Consider the following 16,393-nt stretch of genomic DNA (forward strand, 5'->3'; position numbering starts at 1 on the left):
GGGAATATATGCTTAACTTTTTTTTTGGAATTTTTAAAAAAATGTTTATTTATTTTTGAGAGAGAAAGCATAAGTGGGGGAGGGGCAGAGAGCGAGGAAGACACAAATTCTGAAGTAGGCTCCAGGCTCCAAGATGTCAGCACAGAGCCTGATGTGGGGTTTGAACCCACCAACTGTGAGATCATGACCTGAGCCAAAGTCAGCGGCTTAACCGACTGAGCCACCCAGGCGCCCCCTGCATGCTTAACTTTTTAAGAAACTGCCAAACTGTTTTCTGAAGTGTTTGTAATATGTAACATTGTGTGTACATTTCCACCATGAGTGTGTCAGTGTTCCAGTTTCTCAGTATGCTGGGAAAAGTGGTCAGGGAGGTTCTCCGTGACTGGAGAATGAATGAACAGGAGTAGTAGCAGGGGTGAGCTGGGAAGTTAGGAGGTGGTAGTTAGAGAGTGAGGTGCTGGACAATGAGATTCTTGGAGGTGGTGCATAGTAGGACCATGAAGCATAGGTGGCTGTGGTTGGGGGGGAGAACAAGCTCTTTGAGGTAAAGATATTAAGGAACTGAGGGGTTAAGGTATTAGGTGATTCATCCATGTGGATGTTGAAATCATCAAGATTAATGGTAGGAACACCACAGTCAGCTAAATGAGGGAGGGAAAGTGACCAGGAAAATAGTGGTTGGCTGAAATAAGGAAGAACGAGGGCAAATAATCTGGTAAGATATACTGGAAATTTCTATTCATGTATTAAAAATTTTAAATTATGGCTATTATCTTATTTATTTATTTATTTATTCATTCATTTATTTAATGTTTATTTATTTTTGAGAGAAAGAGCACAAGTGGGGGAGGGGCACAGAGGAGGTGGGGGACAGAGGACCTGAAGCAGGTTCTGCACTGACAGCAGCAAGGCTGATGGGGGGCTCGAACTCATGAACCGTGAAATCATGACCTGTGTCGAAGTCAGACGCTTAACCAACTGAGCTGCCCAGGTGCCCAAATAGGAATATTATTTTAGATAGTCAGAAGACCATATATAGTGTACATGTAATACCTCAAGAAACAGAATATTACCTAATATGAATTGCAATTACAATAAATGAGTATCTCTTAGGCTGTGCTACTCATGATAAAATGAGTACTAACAACTACCGGTGATATGAAAGATCATGTATGGAGTGCAGACTATGCAGGAGACTCTGTACTAGGCTCTGAAGAGTTAATTCTTACCACAGTGGCCCCCCAGAAAATTGGCACTGTTCTTTCCATTTTATAACCAGTGAAAGTTGGAGTAAAGAAAAAAAAGAAATAGAACATTACCAGTACCTTTTATTTTTTTTTAAGTTTATTTATTTATTTTGAGAGAGAGAGAGAGAGAGTGCGAGCATGAGTGGGGGAGGGGCAGAGAGAAAGCGAGACAGAGGATCTTAAGCAGGTTCTACGCTGTGAACATGGAGCCCAACATGGGCCTCAAAGCCACGAAACATGAGATCATGACCTGAGCCAAAACTAATGGATGCTCAACTGAGCCCCCCAGGTGCCCCACCAGTACCTTTTAAATACCCTTAGTGCCCTTTCCACTTGCTCTGTCTTCCACCTTTTGGCCAAGATAACCACTAGACTGATGTTTGTATTTATCATTCCTTGTTTTGGTTTATGGTTTACCTCCTTTTTACTTCTGCATGGTTTTGCATGTGTTTTTTTGAGCGATATAAAAATGTCATACTGCACAAATTCTCTCTGCAACTTTTCTTTTTTGCTCAGTGAATCATTTCCTGATTCATAAGTATATCAACATTTGTGTTGATTCATGTAGCTGTAGTGTGGTTTTCACTGCCTTAAGGTATTCATTGTGGGAATATTCCACAATTTATTTGACCGTTCTATTTGACTTACAATTCCATATTCTATTAGGAGGAATACTCTATTTGTCTCTGAGTGTACATGTGTAAGAAGAGTTTCTCCAGGGTAGGTCCTGGATTTTTTTTTTTTTTTTTAAGAGGAGAGAGGTTTGAAAATGGCAAAAGGCAGCAAAGAAAGCACCAACCCATTTCCATCCACTGGTGTGTGTGGGTGTGGGAGGCCACAGAGGGAAGAGTGTTGTTGAGTCAGTATTCTAAGGCTTCAGAGTTGGAAATCTTTGCCTTGCATCAGGGAGATCGTTACTTGTGGGGTCCTTGTTATTCCCAGGGTGACTTTCCATAGGGCATAACCTGGCTTTTGATCACCTCTGTGGCTCCATACGGATGCAGTAGAACCATAACACAACAAATAATCAAGACTGACTCAGGGAATTCAGACCTAATTCAAAAGAATTGTGTCTCACGTGATGCCTGTTTTTGTGAGGTCTGTAATACCGTCTAACCTTATAAATCCTCATCATCTTCATCATCTCAAATCCATCATTTGTTCTATTTAATCAGTCAATATTTATTGAGTGTCTTAGGTGTCAGGCGCTATGTGGAGTCTGGTAACACCCAGTATTAACAAGAAAAACCTGTTTCCCTGAGTCAGCTAAATGAGCTGCCGTGCAACTAATGGTGACATCAAAGTTGTTGAAGCAGGGTCAGCCCTGGCTTGTATGGGTTGCCTCCACACTCCAAGTTCCTCCTATACCCCAACCCTCTCAAATCTACCCACTGGAGCACTTTCCATTAAAAGTAAGGATCGGTCAGATGGACTCTTGGAAGCATAAAGCATTGAAATTATCAGTCATGCATCATTCTTTAACAAATGTATGTGTCACAAGCTTGGCTTTCATTGAAGATATGACAACGAGCAGATAGATATGGACTGTGACGCTAGTGGAACCTGTAATGGGTGAGATGGACTTTGATCAGATGTACATTTAAAGTCACATTTAAATAAAATATCAAACCATGATAAGTACTTGGAAAGAAAAGTGCACAGTGTGATGAGAACAAATGATAAGGGGTCTGACCAAGCCTGGAAGGGAGGAGAAAGAGTGTGAGCTTCCTAGAGACAGGGGTGTTTGAGTTGAGATCTGGAGGATAACTAGGAGTTAATTCGGCAAAGAAAGGCAGACAGAGGAGGAGTGTTCCAGCCGAATGTGCAGCAAGATCAAAGTCAGTAAACTTTAAATGCATTATCACTAATCTCAGGTGGACCCTCAGGGCTTCCCAGCAGGAAACAACGGTCCCCTAACTAGTGGCTTCACTCTCCCATTCTTCTCAACTATTTTACTCCTTCTCCTTCCCACTCAGATTGCTGTATCTCCCCGGTCCTCACCCTCAGCTGATTATTTTGTGTCCTATTTCATGGAGGAAACAGAAGAAACCAGAAGAGAACTCACCCAAGCTCCTACTGTCCTATCTGCTGACCTGCATCTACACATGCACACCCGTCGGAATGCAGGAACAGCCCTGGCTCCTGCTCACAGCCAGCGGCTCCACTTGTGCACTGTAACCCAAATCCTCTCTACTTTATAAAGAGGATCTTATAAAGGAGCAGTTCTCTCTATGAATCATTCCAATCAGCATTGAAAACGTAACTTTTCCCATCTCTAACAAATAAAAGTCCCTTCTTGACCCCGTTTCACCCTCCCCACCCATTTTTCTCCTTCCTTGGACGTTAAGCTGTCCCTTACAAGTTGCCTAGATTCACAATTTCCGGTTTGTCACCTTCCATTATCTCTGGAGCCTGCTGCAGTGAGGCTTCTGCTCTCATCCCTTAACCCAGCTTGATCTTAGCAAGGTCACCAGTGACTGTGTCTTACTAGAACCAGGGGTTAAGTCTTATCTTGATTTTTGTGATGGCTTCACAACATTTAACAGTTGTTCAGTCTCCTCCTTGAGACGCTTTCTTCACTCAGCTGGACTGTCGTGCTCTGTAGGTTTTCCTTCTACCCCACTGGCTTTTCCTCACCATCTGCTCTGCTGGTTCCTTCTCTTTTCTATTGTTTTTGAATTTGAGTGCCCTAAGTGTCATGTCTGACCTGTCTCTTCTCTGTTTTCTTCTTTTTTTTTTTCTTTCCAAGATTTTATGTTAATTCAAGTGAGTTAACATATAGTGTGGTATTGGTCTCAGGAGTAGAGTTCAGTGATTCATCACTTACGTACAACCAAGTGCTTATCACAAGTGCCCTCCTTAATAACCCTCACCCATTTGGCCCATCCCCCACCTATTTCCCCTTCAGCAACCCTCAGTTTGTTTTCTATAGTTAAGAGTCTCTTAGAGTTTGCCTCTCTCTGTTTTTATCTTACTTTTCCTTCCCTTCCTCTATGTTCATCTATTATTCTTCTTAAATTCCACATATGAGTGAAATCGTATGTTCTCTGACTTATTTTGCTTAGTATAATACTCTAGCTCCATCCACATTGCTGCAAATGGCAAAATTTCATTCTTTTGATGGCTGTATAATATTCCATCATGTATATACATCTTCTTTATCCATTGATCAATCGATGGACATTTGGGCTTTTTCTATAATTTGGCTATTGTTGATAATGCTGCTAAATACATTGGGGTGCGTGTGCCCCTTGAAGTCAGTATTTTTGTATCCTTTGGCTAAATACCTTGTAGTGCAGTTGCTGAGTCATAGGGTAGTTCTATCTTTAACTTTCTGAGGAATCACTGTACTCCCCTTCTCGGTTTTCATGTGGTGGTTTCATTCATTCATTCTTAAGGTTTTAAATGCAAAGGAGCACCTTCAGCCCAGGGCTTACCTCTCAGATCCAGACTTGTGCATCAGATTGACTGCTCAGCATCTCCACCTGGCTCTCTCATAGGCCTCCCAAGTTGAACATGCCTGTTGCTTAATCCCTTATCTTTCTCCACCAAATCTAGTCCTCCCACAGTTTTCCCATCTCAGGTAAGGGTACCTCTAACCTCCTAGTTTTCCTCTCACTGAGGCCTTCCATGCCCTCCACATTTAAAAGTCCCAGCTGAACTTCTTCCTAGCATTCCTTTTCTCTGCCTAGTGTTTCTCTTCATCACCTGCTTCCTTCTAATGTACTATATGTTTTTGAACTTACTTTATTAACTGTCTTCCTATTGGAATGTAATGTCCCCGAGGGCATATATTTTTCTACTTTGTTCACAGATGGATTCCCATTAGTAGAACAATGTCTATCTTATAATAAAAGCACAGTGAATATTTGTTGAACAGTGAGTCCCGAGGCAGTGGAAATTTGGAGTAGAGAACACATCAAGAGACCTAAAGAAAGCCAGTCTGGCTGGAGGAGCCCTTACCTGCCAAAGGCTGAGAAGAAAAGAGCAGATTTAAAAGACCAAGAAAGAAGGCCAGGGAGGTTAAAGTAAGGAGTGAGGCAAGACAGTATTGTCTAGAAATGTCTTAAAGAGTGGGACAAAGGATAAATAAGTTTGGATCTAATTGAAAAAGTCAAAGTCTCAGAGTATGAAGATCTGGGACAGAGAAGTCTAAGCAGAGCACCATGGCAGTGAGTCCTTTAGCAATCAAAGAGCAACCTTGGGGACCTTCAGAATGAAAGCGCCAGGAAAAGCAGAGAGTACAAAAGAGTTCTAAAGATGAATTAGATTATTTCTGCTCAAAAGAGCAGATTAACCTCATAATGACCCAAACTAATAAAGTTCCTCTCCGACACACATCTCTTTATTCAGTGATCATTTAGCACCTGCAACAAAGCTCTGTTCACAAACCTAAGAAGGGTAGGAAGGGAGGGCAGCTCGAAGTTTACAAAGTTGACTCTGCTCTCAAGGAGCTCTTGTTTCTCCCACATTTAGATTCCTGATCCCCATTGCATTCCAGCAGACCAACCGCCCTGTACCAGTTGTGTACTCGCTCAATACTGAATTTCAGCTCTGCAATAATGAGAAGGTATTCCTAATGGATCCCAATACATCTGATATGTCACTGGCAGAAATGGATTATAAAGGGGCCTTCTCAAAAGGTAAGTTGTTTCCTTCACCTACAAAAAGAGACTCTGATCAGACTTGAGATGCTTTAGGACAGGTCTCTGCTCATTAGCTTCCAGGCAACTCTCCCGTGAAGATTCCCCTGGGCTTGGTTTTAGGGCAGCCAAGGTTTAACCAAGGAACAGACCCACATCCTTCTTTCATGCTGTTTCAAAATAAGATTACATATGTGGTGCTATAGTGATTGGCAGGGTGGTAGAATTGTGGAAAACACTGGTCTGAGTGGTAAGAAGACTGGAATTCCCAGCCTGATTCTAACACACTGTCTTGACTTTGGGTAAGTCTCTCTATCTCTCAATTACTCAGAGAAAGTACGTAGCATGACCCCTACTATGTACCAGCCTCAAGGTGTAAATGTCTACATCCTCTCCATCATGCTTTCTCTACTGGAAATGATTCCTGTGCTCCCTCCTCACCTCAAATGTGGTTTTCTTGATGTTTCAAAAGGTTGGCTCCTTCTTCTCTTCTCTACTTAAATATGAACCTCCTCAAAGAGGCCTTCCCTGACCTGACAACTTCTCAGACCTGACAACTGAGCGTAAGCCTCCATAGTTTTCACTTTCACGGAACATTATTCATTTTTGATAGTACTTCTCACAATTTTTAATATTCTATAATACATATCACATATTTCTTTACTTATTTGTTGCCTATTTCTTCCACTAGACTGTGAGTTCCATGATAATAGAGGTTGTGATCAAATATCAAACGTGCACACCATACCATCAGTGCCTAGGTGCTCAATAAACATTGATTGATTGAATAAAAGAATTAGTCAATTATCTGCCTTTCTTCTCTCAATTACCCCTTCTGCCTTTTTCTTACTTTTAATCTTCTCCTCATATCTGAGTTTTTTCTCTCACCCTATAAACACACTCAAGTTCTGCCTGTAAGAGAGAAAAAAGCATCCCTCAACCCTAACTCCCCTTCAAAGTTAAGGCTGTTTTCTCCTTTTCTTTTCTCTGAGAAACTTCTTCAAAGAGTGAACACTCACTGTCTCTATGGCCCTTCTCTGTCCATCTGTTGCAAGCTGGGTTTGTCCTACCACAGCTCAGACATCTCTTTTGTCAATGACACCAAATTAGTGGGTTTTCACACTTTTCCCTGTTGGGTTTCCTTTGCACCACCCTCCCTGACATCATCTTGCTTCTCTGACCACTTCTCACTCTCCCGCCCTGGGTCTTCATCCTCTGCCATATCCATGTTGCTGTCCCCAGGTCCCATGCTTGGTTCCTTCTGGCATCACTCCAGTGCTACCTCTGACCATCCCTATGGCTGGGCCCATCGCTTTGCTCTGAACTTCCTATCTACTACTTCACAGCCATTCCTTAAGAGTCGACCTTATCCCTGATCTCTCCTGAACTTCATTTCCACATTTCCACATGGGGCTCTGCAACTACCAAAGTGCTTCAAATGAATGTCTTTCAGATGCCTGGAAGTGTCTAGAACTGGACTTATCTTCCTCCAGACATATTCCTGCCACATCCACTGCCACAGTGATTGCATCATACTCCAGGTGCCCAGGGCAAAAACCTCAGGATTGTCCTCCTGTCTGTCATTAAGATCAGTGGAATCTGACTCCAAGACATTTCTTGAGTTTATCCCCTTGATTCACAGCTATGTTATAGATACCTATCTCTCACAGAGCCCCCTTCCCAATCTCTGTGACTCTAGACCCTTTGTCTTTCCTCCATTCTCCACGTTTCTGAAGCCCCAGTGTGTTGATATTACACCCATGCTTAAAATCTTTCAGTGTTCCCTATTTCTTACACACCAAAGTCCAGCCTCCCCAGCATCCTTAGCCTATCATCCCAGGAGTGTCTCCTGCTAGAACCTGTGAACAGCCTCCTCTCTAGTCACACTGACCTACTCAGTGCCACATAGCAAATGATCTGGACAAGCATTTGGAGTCAGACTGATTTGTGCTCAATTTCTTATCCCCCCCCCCTTGTCACAGATACAAAATCTTGGACACAGTATTTAAAATGTGGATAATAACTGGAACTATTTCTTGGGCTCTTGGGAGGAATAAATAAGATAGTATAGGTAAAGAATGTGGTGCCATAGCAGGCACTAAGGAGACAGGAACTTTACTAGGACTCATGCCCTTCCAGCATTCAGTATTTTGTGCATGGACTTTCTTTTGCCTCAAACGCTCTCCCCAGTCTCCTACTTCAAATGTGCTGTCTGGCAAATGCCTACTCATGTTTTAGGATACTCATGTTTGTTTCCTCTTTAAATCTGTCTACACCTCTCCCCAGGCAGATTTCTGTGCTCGGCTATATGCTCACATAACATTATGTTCCTTCCTTTATTGTGGTTCATAACAGTACAGTATTGTGGTGGCTAATAACGTGGGTTTTAGAACCAAAATACCTTCACTTTGAATCCTACCATCACCACTTACTAGCTCTGTGACCTTCAACAAGTCCCTTAACCACTCAGTGCTGCAACTTTCTCATCTCTAAAGTTGTGAGCACTACGTGAGTTCTCATATGGGAAGAACTTAGTACAAGACCTAGCAAATCGTATGAGTCTGATAAATGTTAGCTACTTTTAGCAATTGGTTAGGGTTAATTTCTGTCCTCTCACCTGTATCTCACCCACCTTTGTTTCCCCTGTGCCTAACAGTTCTTGATACACCTTACATGCTTACTTAATGTTGGTTGAATGAAAGAAGCTGTAAATGAATGAATATATCAGGGGCACTTGGAAACATAGAGCTCTTCATAGAGATGTACTTTTGACTCTGAGGGAGTGTGTTAAATCCTTTCTACCCTTGACATTTCTTTCTCTTTACTCTTAAAGTCTGACCTAATTAATGCCTCTCAAATCTTTCCAGGGCAAATCCTTTATGGCCGAGTACTTTGGAATCCAGAACAAAACCTTAATTCTGCTTACAAACTCCAGCTGGAAAAAGTCTATCTTTGTACTGGCAAGGATGGCTATGTGCCTTTCTTCGATCCCACGGGTACAATCTACAATGAGGGGCCGCAGTATGGATGCATTCAGCCCAACAAACACCTAAAACACAGATTTCTGCTGTTGGTATGCTATTTGTGTTCAATAACTGACACTCGAGTTGATTTCCTCAGCTATGAATTCTGCCTAAGCAGATAGAACCCCACTCTCGATGGTATTCTCTCTATACATATTATTGTTGTTTATCTCTGATCAGCTAAATGCTAATACATATTACCAAATGTGATGGTTATGGCGGGTAACAAGACAGGCTTTTATTAATGTCACAAGAAAAGGAAAGTCAAGGCCAGTGTTTCTCAAAGTACAGACCAGAGACTCTGAATATCCCTGATTCTCTTTCAGGGAATCCACAAGGTCAAAACTACTTTCATAATATGATGATGGCTGCTTTTCTTCACACTAATTCCCTCATGAATATAGAGAGTATGAAAGGTTTATTGATGTGGTTTCAAATTCCACATTATAACTAATCTTTTAAAAATACTAATTACCAAGTTTGATTTAGTATGAAAACAGAATATCCACAATTATCTGAAAAAGTTATGAAAATATTACTCCCTTTTCCAACTACATATCTGTGTGAGGCCAAATTTTCTTCACATACTTCAGCCAAAGTAACATATTACAGCTGATTCAATATAGAAGTTTTGAGATTCTAGTTCTTTTCCAGAGATTTGCAAAAATGTAAAACAATGCCAGGTCTCTTTTGAGGAGATGGTGGTGACTATAGGTATTTTCCCTAAAAAAAAAAATGTTATTTATGTTAACATGCAATGGGTTTTTCATTGCCACTTTAAAATGAATTAGTAAGTATTTTCTAATTTTTCAGTGTTAATTTTAATAGAGTAAACATTGATAGATACAAACCATGTGAACAAAAGACTTTAGTGTCCTTGGTTTGTTTGTTTTTTTAAGTTTATTTATCTATTTTTGAGAAAAGGGGAGAGAGCGAGGGAGAGAGCAAGAACGCATAAGTGGGAGAAGAGCCAAGAAAGAGGAGAGACAGAGAATTCCAAGCAGGCTCTGTGCCACCAGTACAGAGCCTGTTGCAGGACTCGAACTCATGAAACACAAGATCATGACCTGAGCCAAAATCAAGAGTCAGACACTCACCCAACTGAGTTGCTCAGGTACCCATTGGTATCCTTGAGTTTTAAGTGTGTGAGGGGTCCTGAGACCAAATGGTTTAAGAATTATTTGTTTAGATTATCCCACTCTTTGAGCTTTGAGATCTGAGTAGCCACCAAGTGTCCTTCCTTGAAGAGGGCAGTGGTTGACTTAAGGAAAGGGCTTCTGTAGCACATGCCCTCCTGACCCAACCCAAGGCAGGAGTGGAGAGTACTTTTCTCCTCCCAGTGACTGCCACCTGCCAGTTCAGTGATTCTATCTTTTTATCTTTTTTTTTTTTTGCTTTGTTCTTTATTTTATTTATTTATTTATTTATTTTTATATATATGAAATTTATTGACAAATTGGTTTCCATACAACACCCAGTGCTCATCCCAAAAGGTGCCCTCCTCAATACCCATCACCCATCCTCCCCTCCCTCCCACCCCCCATCAACCCTCAGTTTGTTCTCAGTTTTTAACAGTCTCTTATGCTTTGGCTCTCTCCCCCTGAGAAATCTTTTTATCTTTTTAAACCTTGCGTTTCTTTTTTCTGAAATTCTAGGACCGCAATCAGCCCGAGGTCACTGATAAGTACTTCCATGATGTGCCCTTTGAGGCCCACTTTGCTTCCGAGTTGCCTGATTTCCATGTGGTCAGTAGCATGCCGGGTGTGGATGGATTTACTCTGAAAGTGGATGCACTCTATAAGGTGAGTGTGCTGAGAAACGTAGAAGCATAGGACCAAGGCCACTGTAAAAGTTGTGAAAAGGAAGATGCTATTATCTCTGGACTGTTAGGCTCTTTATAGTGTTCTTGCTGGTGGGTCTTTTTTTTTGGTGTTAAGCTTATCATTCACCCCAAACCTATCCCAATAGACCTATTTTCACCACCTATCCCAATAGACTGCAGCAATAATAAATTCTTTAATTTGCATGTTGTCACTTGTCAGTGTATGTGTCAGGGGTGCATATGGTACTCCAGTTTTTCCTAAATTCTTTTCTATCGCCTTTTTGGCTGTATGCCACACCAGCTGATCTTCACAGGCATGTGGAAAGTGTTTAACAAAATTATACATACAGTACAGCGATTTAGAATGGCAAGAAGTACTAGTATTTGATAAGCAAAAATACTCTCAATCCCAGTAATAAACATAAACTTACAAGATAAAATTCCACTTTTTCCTATCTCTAAATAGTAGTAATCTATGACCTTGGATTTCAGAACTATTGCCACTCTTTAGAAGTTAGTTCAAAACCATGGAGGCTTTCAATGGGGATGGATGATATGGCAGTAAAATGCACGGTGGCTTAACCGTTCAGGGGATGATCCAGGAAGTGTTCAGATTTAGGAAATTTTTGTCATGTATCTGCATATTTTGCACAGAGTAGGTGTTTAGCAGATATTTGTTGAACGACTCTATCTTAACTAAAGTTCATCAATAAATAGTAAGTTAGCATAACAAGCTATTGAAGTTCACTGGGAATGAATATGGCTCTTAATACTATTACTTCACTGCAATCAGTAAAGACTAACAAATCATAAGTATTTAGCTAAAAAGGCCATAAAAAATAAATGCTTAGGGCTGTTCCATACACAGGGAAACAGAAGGGAATGTGAATAGCTGGCCCACGATCACCCTAAATTGGAAGCAAAATGGAACCTGTAATATTTGGTTCAATTCTTGATTAGTAGACGCCAATCATTGCTAATGCTTTTCTTGAAACCATTTATCAAGGCTTGTGATGGCAATTGTCTTTCCATATCCTTTCTTTTTTTTTAATTTTGTTTATTTATTTGTTTGTTTATTTATTTATTGGGAGAGAGAGCACACACGAGTTGGGGAGAGGCAGAGAGAGAGAGAATTCCAAGCAGGCTCTGCACCATCAGTGCAAACCCCATTGAGGGGCTCAAACTCACAAACCATGAGATCATGACTTGAGCCGAAACCCAAAGTTGGATGTTTAAGGGGCTGAGCCACCCAGGCGCCCCTTTCCATTTTCTTTGTGAAGAAGTGGTCTGTGGGCAGCAGTGACATGTTCAGTTTGTGTCTCTGTTTCCCTCCTCCTGCAGGTGGAAGCAGGACACCAGTGGTATCTCCAGGTGATCTACATCATTGGCCCTGACACCATGGCAGGACCCCGGGTCCAGCGCTCTCTCACAGCCCCTCTGAGGCGCAACCGGAGGGACCTGGTGGACCCTAGTGGCCGTCTGACCCTTGACGATTCCCTCATCTATGACAATGAAGGGGACCAAGTCAAGAATGGCACCAACATGAAGTCCCTGAATCTTGAGATGCACGAGCCGGTTATAGCTGCTTCTCTTTCCCAAACTGGGGCATCTATCGGCAGTGCCCTGGCCGCTATCATGCTTCTACTTCTGGTGTTTCTAGTGGCTTGTTTCATCACCAGGAAATGCCAGAAGCAGAGAAAGAAACTGCCCACAGAGGACATTTTGGAGGAATACCCTCTGAACACCAAAGTGGATGTGTCTAAGAGGAGCTCGGACAGGGTGGAGAAGAACGTGAACAGACACTACTGCACCGTGCGGAATGTCAACCTACTGAGTGAAACTGAGGGGGCTTATGCACTCAAAGGTGCTAAAGTAAAAAAATTGAATCTGGAAGTCAGAGTTCACAACAATTTGCAAGATGGAACAGAAGTGTAATGGGGGAGACCAATGTGTATTTTTTTTTCTAAAATCATTTTTATAAAATGGGGGAGGGGGGAGGGGAAATACTGGTATTTTTATAATCTTGCAGATTAAAAAGGGAAAACTATAGCTTTGACTGGCGGGAGGCATACATCACATGCATCAACTCACAACTGAGCTACCTCATTAAACAAAGAACCATGAGACCCCAGAGTTTTGGAGCAGCCTTCTTTTGGTGGCAGCTTTTAATAGTGTCAGCGGCTACAGACTGCTCCTTCCGTAAGGCTGGTCTTAGAAAGCAAGTATCTCCGTATGGGGCAGGGTGTAGACTATTCACCTAGCTGATGGAATTCAGCAGACTGGGAAATGTATGGTGGCAGATCTCCAGAGGGGCAGGGAGCAGGATGTTCAGGGCCATTGGTTTCCTCCCCCACCTCCAGCTTTCTTCTACTTGGGCTTTTCCTGGGCCTGTGGACAGCAGAGTTTGGATTGCTGACACTCAGATTCCATTCAAAATTCTGCTAATCAGCACAACCTATATATTTGCTCATTGTGTCTGCTTGACAGCTTGCACTCCATGGCCTCTAACTGTCCTTTGCAAGTTCAGAGCCTTTTCATCTGGGGGTTTCAAGGTTCTCTAGACGAGAGCTCTTTTCCACAACTTGCGGGGAGAAACCTCAGGACTTCCCCTTCCCCACCCTCCCCCCAACCTGTTAGATATCTGGCACAGCAGAACCCCCCAGAAGGGCAGACTGGAACCCTGGGGGAAGAGGGAGACTGACAAGCACCTGAAACATATTAGTGATGGACTGTACCGAGGCCCAGGGGTGCATCCCTGTGCCCACCTGGTTTACACTGCACCGAGGACATGTGAAGACATCCTGCCTGACAAAGAACGCTGCAAAACAAGATAAAAAACAAGGGGTTCCTTTTGGTAGCTCAGGCATTTATTTTACCATATCAGCACATGACAAAGCCATAAACACATGGCTTTAAAATGATTTAGTGTTCAAATAGCAGCTTAATGATTTTGTATGAAGTGTGCACACGGCTTGCTTTTGTGTTTCTTGTTCGTTTTTGCCTTACTGGCAAAAATATAAGCATGCATGTCATGTTGTTTTGAAATGAAGGCACAGTTTCATTACTGAGGAGGAAAAGACATGTTCTCTTCCTGATGCATGGCACACCATAATCACTGAGCAAATAATAAGAGCATTCATGTTGCGTAATATTTGTATTAGAATGACCCAAGCCCTTTGAGGACATTCCAAACTGCAAACGCTTTGGTTCTAAAAGGTTCTAAAAGAAAGACCGAGCCATGAAAGGTTTTAAGCATCTCTACCAGACTCAAGCTCTTGAGTAAAGGACCTTGTAACCTGTGCCTTTGGTTCTTCAGCAGTGCCTTGCACAAAACAAGCACTCCAGAAATATCTGTTGCTAAACAAATGAATGGTGTCATGGGTGAATGGTAGAGGAATAAATTCGGGAAGAGGAGGTGAGAGATGATGGTGGCAATTTCACAAGGGAAGGTAAAGAAAAAAAAAAAAAACCCGAAACTGTCTTTTCTGCTTGGAAAAGTAAATCTTTGTGATTGTAAAGTAATCTCATTGGGACAAAGAAGCACCACTTGACATAGGCATGAATCTAGCCGTGGTCTTAAGGAGGATTGAATAGAAAAATCATAATAATGTATTAGCGGAAGATGAAACTGAATCAGCCTCCAGAGCAGAGCAGGCTTTTAGAGGAAAGTCTGACTTAGCTTTCTGAGGTGAGTGAAGTTTTCAGGAGAGGATGGATTGAGGTGAGCCCAGAGCCTAAACCTCCTGACTGGTCACGTGCTAGTTGAGACCAGCTTGGGCAGTTTGGGGCAGAACTTCTGTATCAGCCTCGTGAACATCCAGAGTTGGCGTCTCATGGCTGGAGGGCTCATTGGCCAGGGTGGAATCATCTCCAGAGCAACCTAGACGGTTAATGCTAATTCTGCAAGGACAGGAAGCCTATCGTTTGTGGAACAACTTTTGACTTGGCCTGTTATTTATCGTTCCTAGTTGCCAGAATGCTTACACATGAAAGCAGCACCATTTCATTTGCTCAAATATTCTTCTTGCACATCCCTTCCACTATTGCTAAGTAGGAGACACGCATGGGAAGAATGCAGACGTGTGGCAGTGCGAAGCTAATGTGGGAAAAAATGGGGACTGAGACCTCCAAGTGCTCTGAGCCTCCATGTTTGTGGTCTGGAGTGATCAGGACAACATCCTGTGAGGACCTTGAGATGGTGAACTCCCTGTATGAGAGGAAAGCCTTGGACCATTCCTGCCTCCCTTCCTTCCTGCACTTTCCCCCACTACAGACCCTTTTTTCCGAATGCTGATACTTCTCTAGTGGATGCACACTTATTAAATAGAAAGTGTTAAGAGATGTGAAGCTGGGATTTCCTCCTTTGATACAGCTTTTCCTTTTGTTTATGTTTTATATTTCACAATAGGAATCAGATAATTTGGTGACTGATGTGGGATTATATTTCTGTCCAAGCCCTCTTTTCGATTTCTCTTACTCGCTCACTAATGTGTGTGTTTTACTAATCCTTTATACCATGCCTTTAGGCGAGAAGGAACAAAAAACCCTCAGGGGTGGCTCTTTGCTTTCTCATGCTGGCTGTGAAGGCTGAAAGAAAGAAGAGTCGGCACCTTTTTTCTGTCCTTTTATCGACCCCTGGAGGTCCTGGAGCCTCCTGCGGACTCCTATTCTTGGGTGTGGAAGTGGTGTTGCAATGTGTTTGCATGGTCATATGATATTCAGTCTCAGTGTCATGTAGCTGTTCATTATTCTTGGGTACGACACACATGCTCAGACTGAGTGAAACATTTGTGGTGCTGTCAACCTGATTTCTTGACTCAAATGATTTTTGTATTTCTAATACCAACTTGTGTGTTATGAATTTCTGATTTCTCCAGTAGCATATGCCACTATATAAATTTGTATTAATAAATGACAGTCTGGTTGCATTGTTTTTGCCATGGTCTTTTTAGATTATTCATCTCATTAGCATAAGACATCGCTTTTGAGATGGCAAAATCATCCCAAAGTTTGAGGCAAAGTTTTCTGGAGAACACCTGCCTGAAGGGGTTGAATCTGAGACACATATTAACCGTGCTAAGAGCAAGGTGAAGAATAAACTACACAGCCCAGATCATCATAGTTCATCTTGTGCCATCAGTTGAAACCTCAGTACCAAAAGGAATAATTAAACTCTCCAAGTGCTAGACAATAAGTGGTTATTTACACAGAATTTATTACCCTCAAACCCTCTTAGGATACTTGATAGAGTGTGAAAATGGCTGTGTCCTTTTATGCACGCCCCCAAATTTGTTAAGTGCCCCTAACTCACCCTGGAGATGACCAAGGCTCAAATAAATTGATCAGCATGGGAAGGGAAAATGGCAGAGTCAGAAACCAAGGGAGCCCAGACAGTCTGGGCTTCCTACAATCCTGTGCATTTGTGTGCCTGTCCCCTCTGGGAAGATGCTTTATATAAAAAACCAAAAATACTGCCGATGACGATGACCAACAGGACCTCATTGGCACTTTTTCAGGCACATTTGCTAACTCAGCAAGACTTGAGAGAGCATGTTTTCATAAAATCTCAGAAAAGGAGGGCACAACCTTAGATTTCCTTAGATAGTGCTGGGACTTAATATAAAGTTCACTTCCTCACGGTTTCCGGTGATTGTCCCT

At 42.2% G+C, this 16,393-nt stretch overlaps 1 protein-coding gene across 1 annotated transcript in view; it reads left to right on the plus strand.

Moving 5' to 3' along the window:
* The window catches only part of FRAS1 (Fraser extracellular matrix complex subunit 1), a 293,351-nt gene extending 277,688 nt beyond the window's left edge, over positions 1–15,663 (plus strand). The window contains exons 70-73 of the mRNA XM_047092267.1: positions 5,724–5,890; positions 8,758–8,963; positions 10,569–10,715; positions 12,077–15,663. Coding sequence (XP_046948223.1) covers positions 5,724–5,890; positions 8,758–8,963; positions 10,569–10,715; positions 12,077–12,670 — 1,114 coding nt within the window. The 3' untranslated portion in view covers positions 12,671–15,663. The remainder of the gene's footprint in view (positions 1–5,723; positions 5,891–8,757; positions 8,964–10,568; positions 10,716–12,076) is intronic.
* Positions 15,664–16,393: the final 730 nt, after the last annotated feature.

The sequence above is a fragment of the Lynx rufus genome, unplaced genomic scaffold (assembly GCF_022079265.1).
Source record: "Lynx rufus isolate CCGP_SWC_20201006 ecotype Redwood Valley unplaced genomic scaffold, mLynRuf1.p SCAF_3, whole genome shotgun sequence".
NCBI lineage: Eukaryota > Metazoa > Chordata > Mammalia > Carnivora > Felidae > Lynx > Lynx rufus.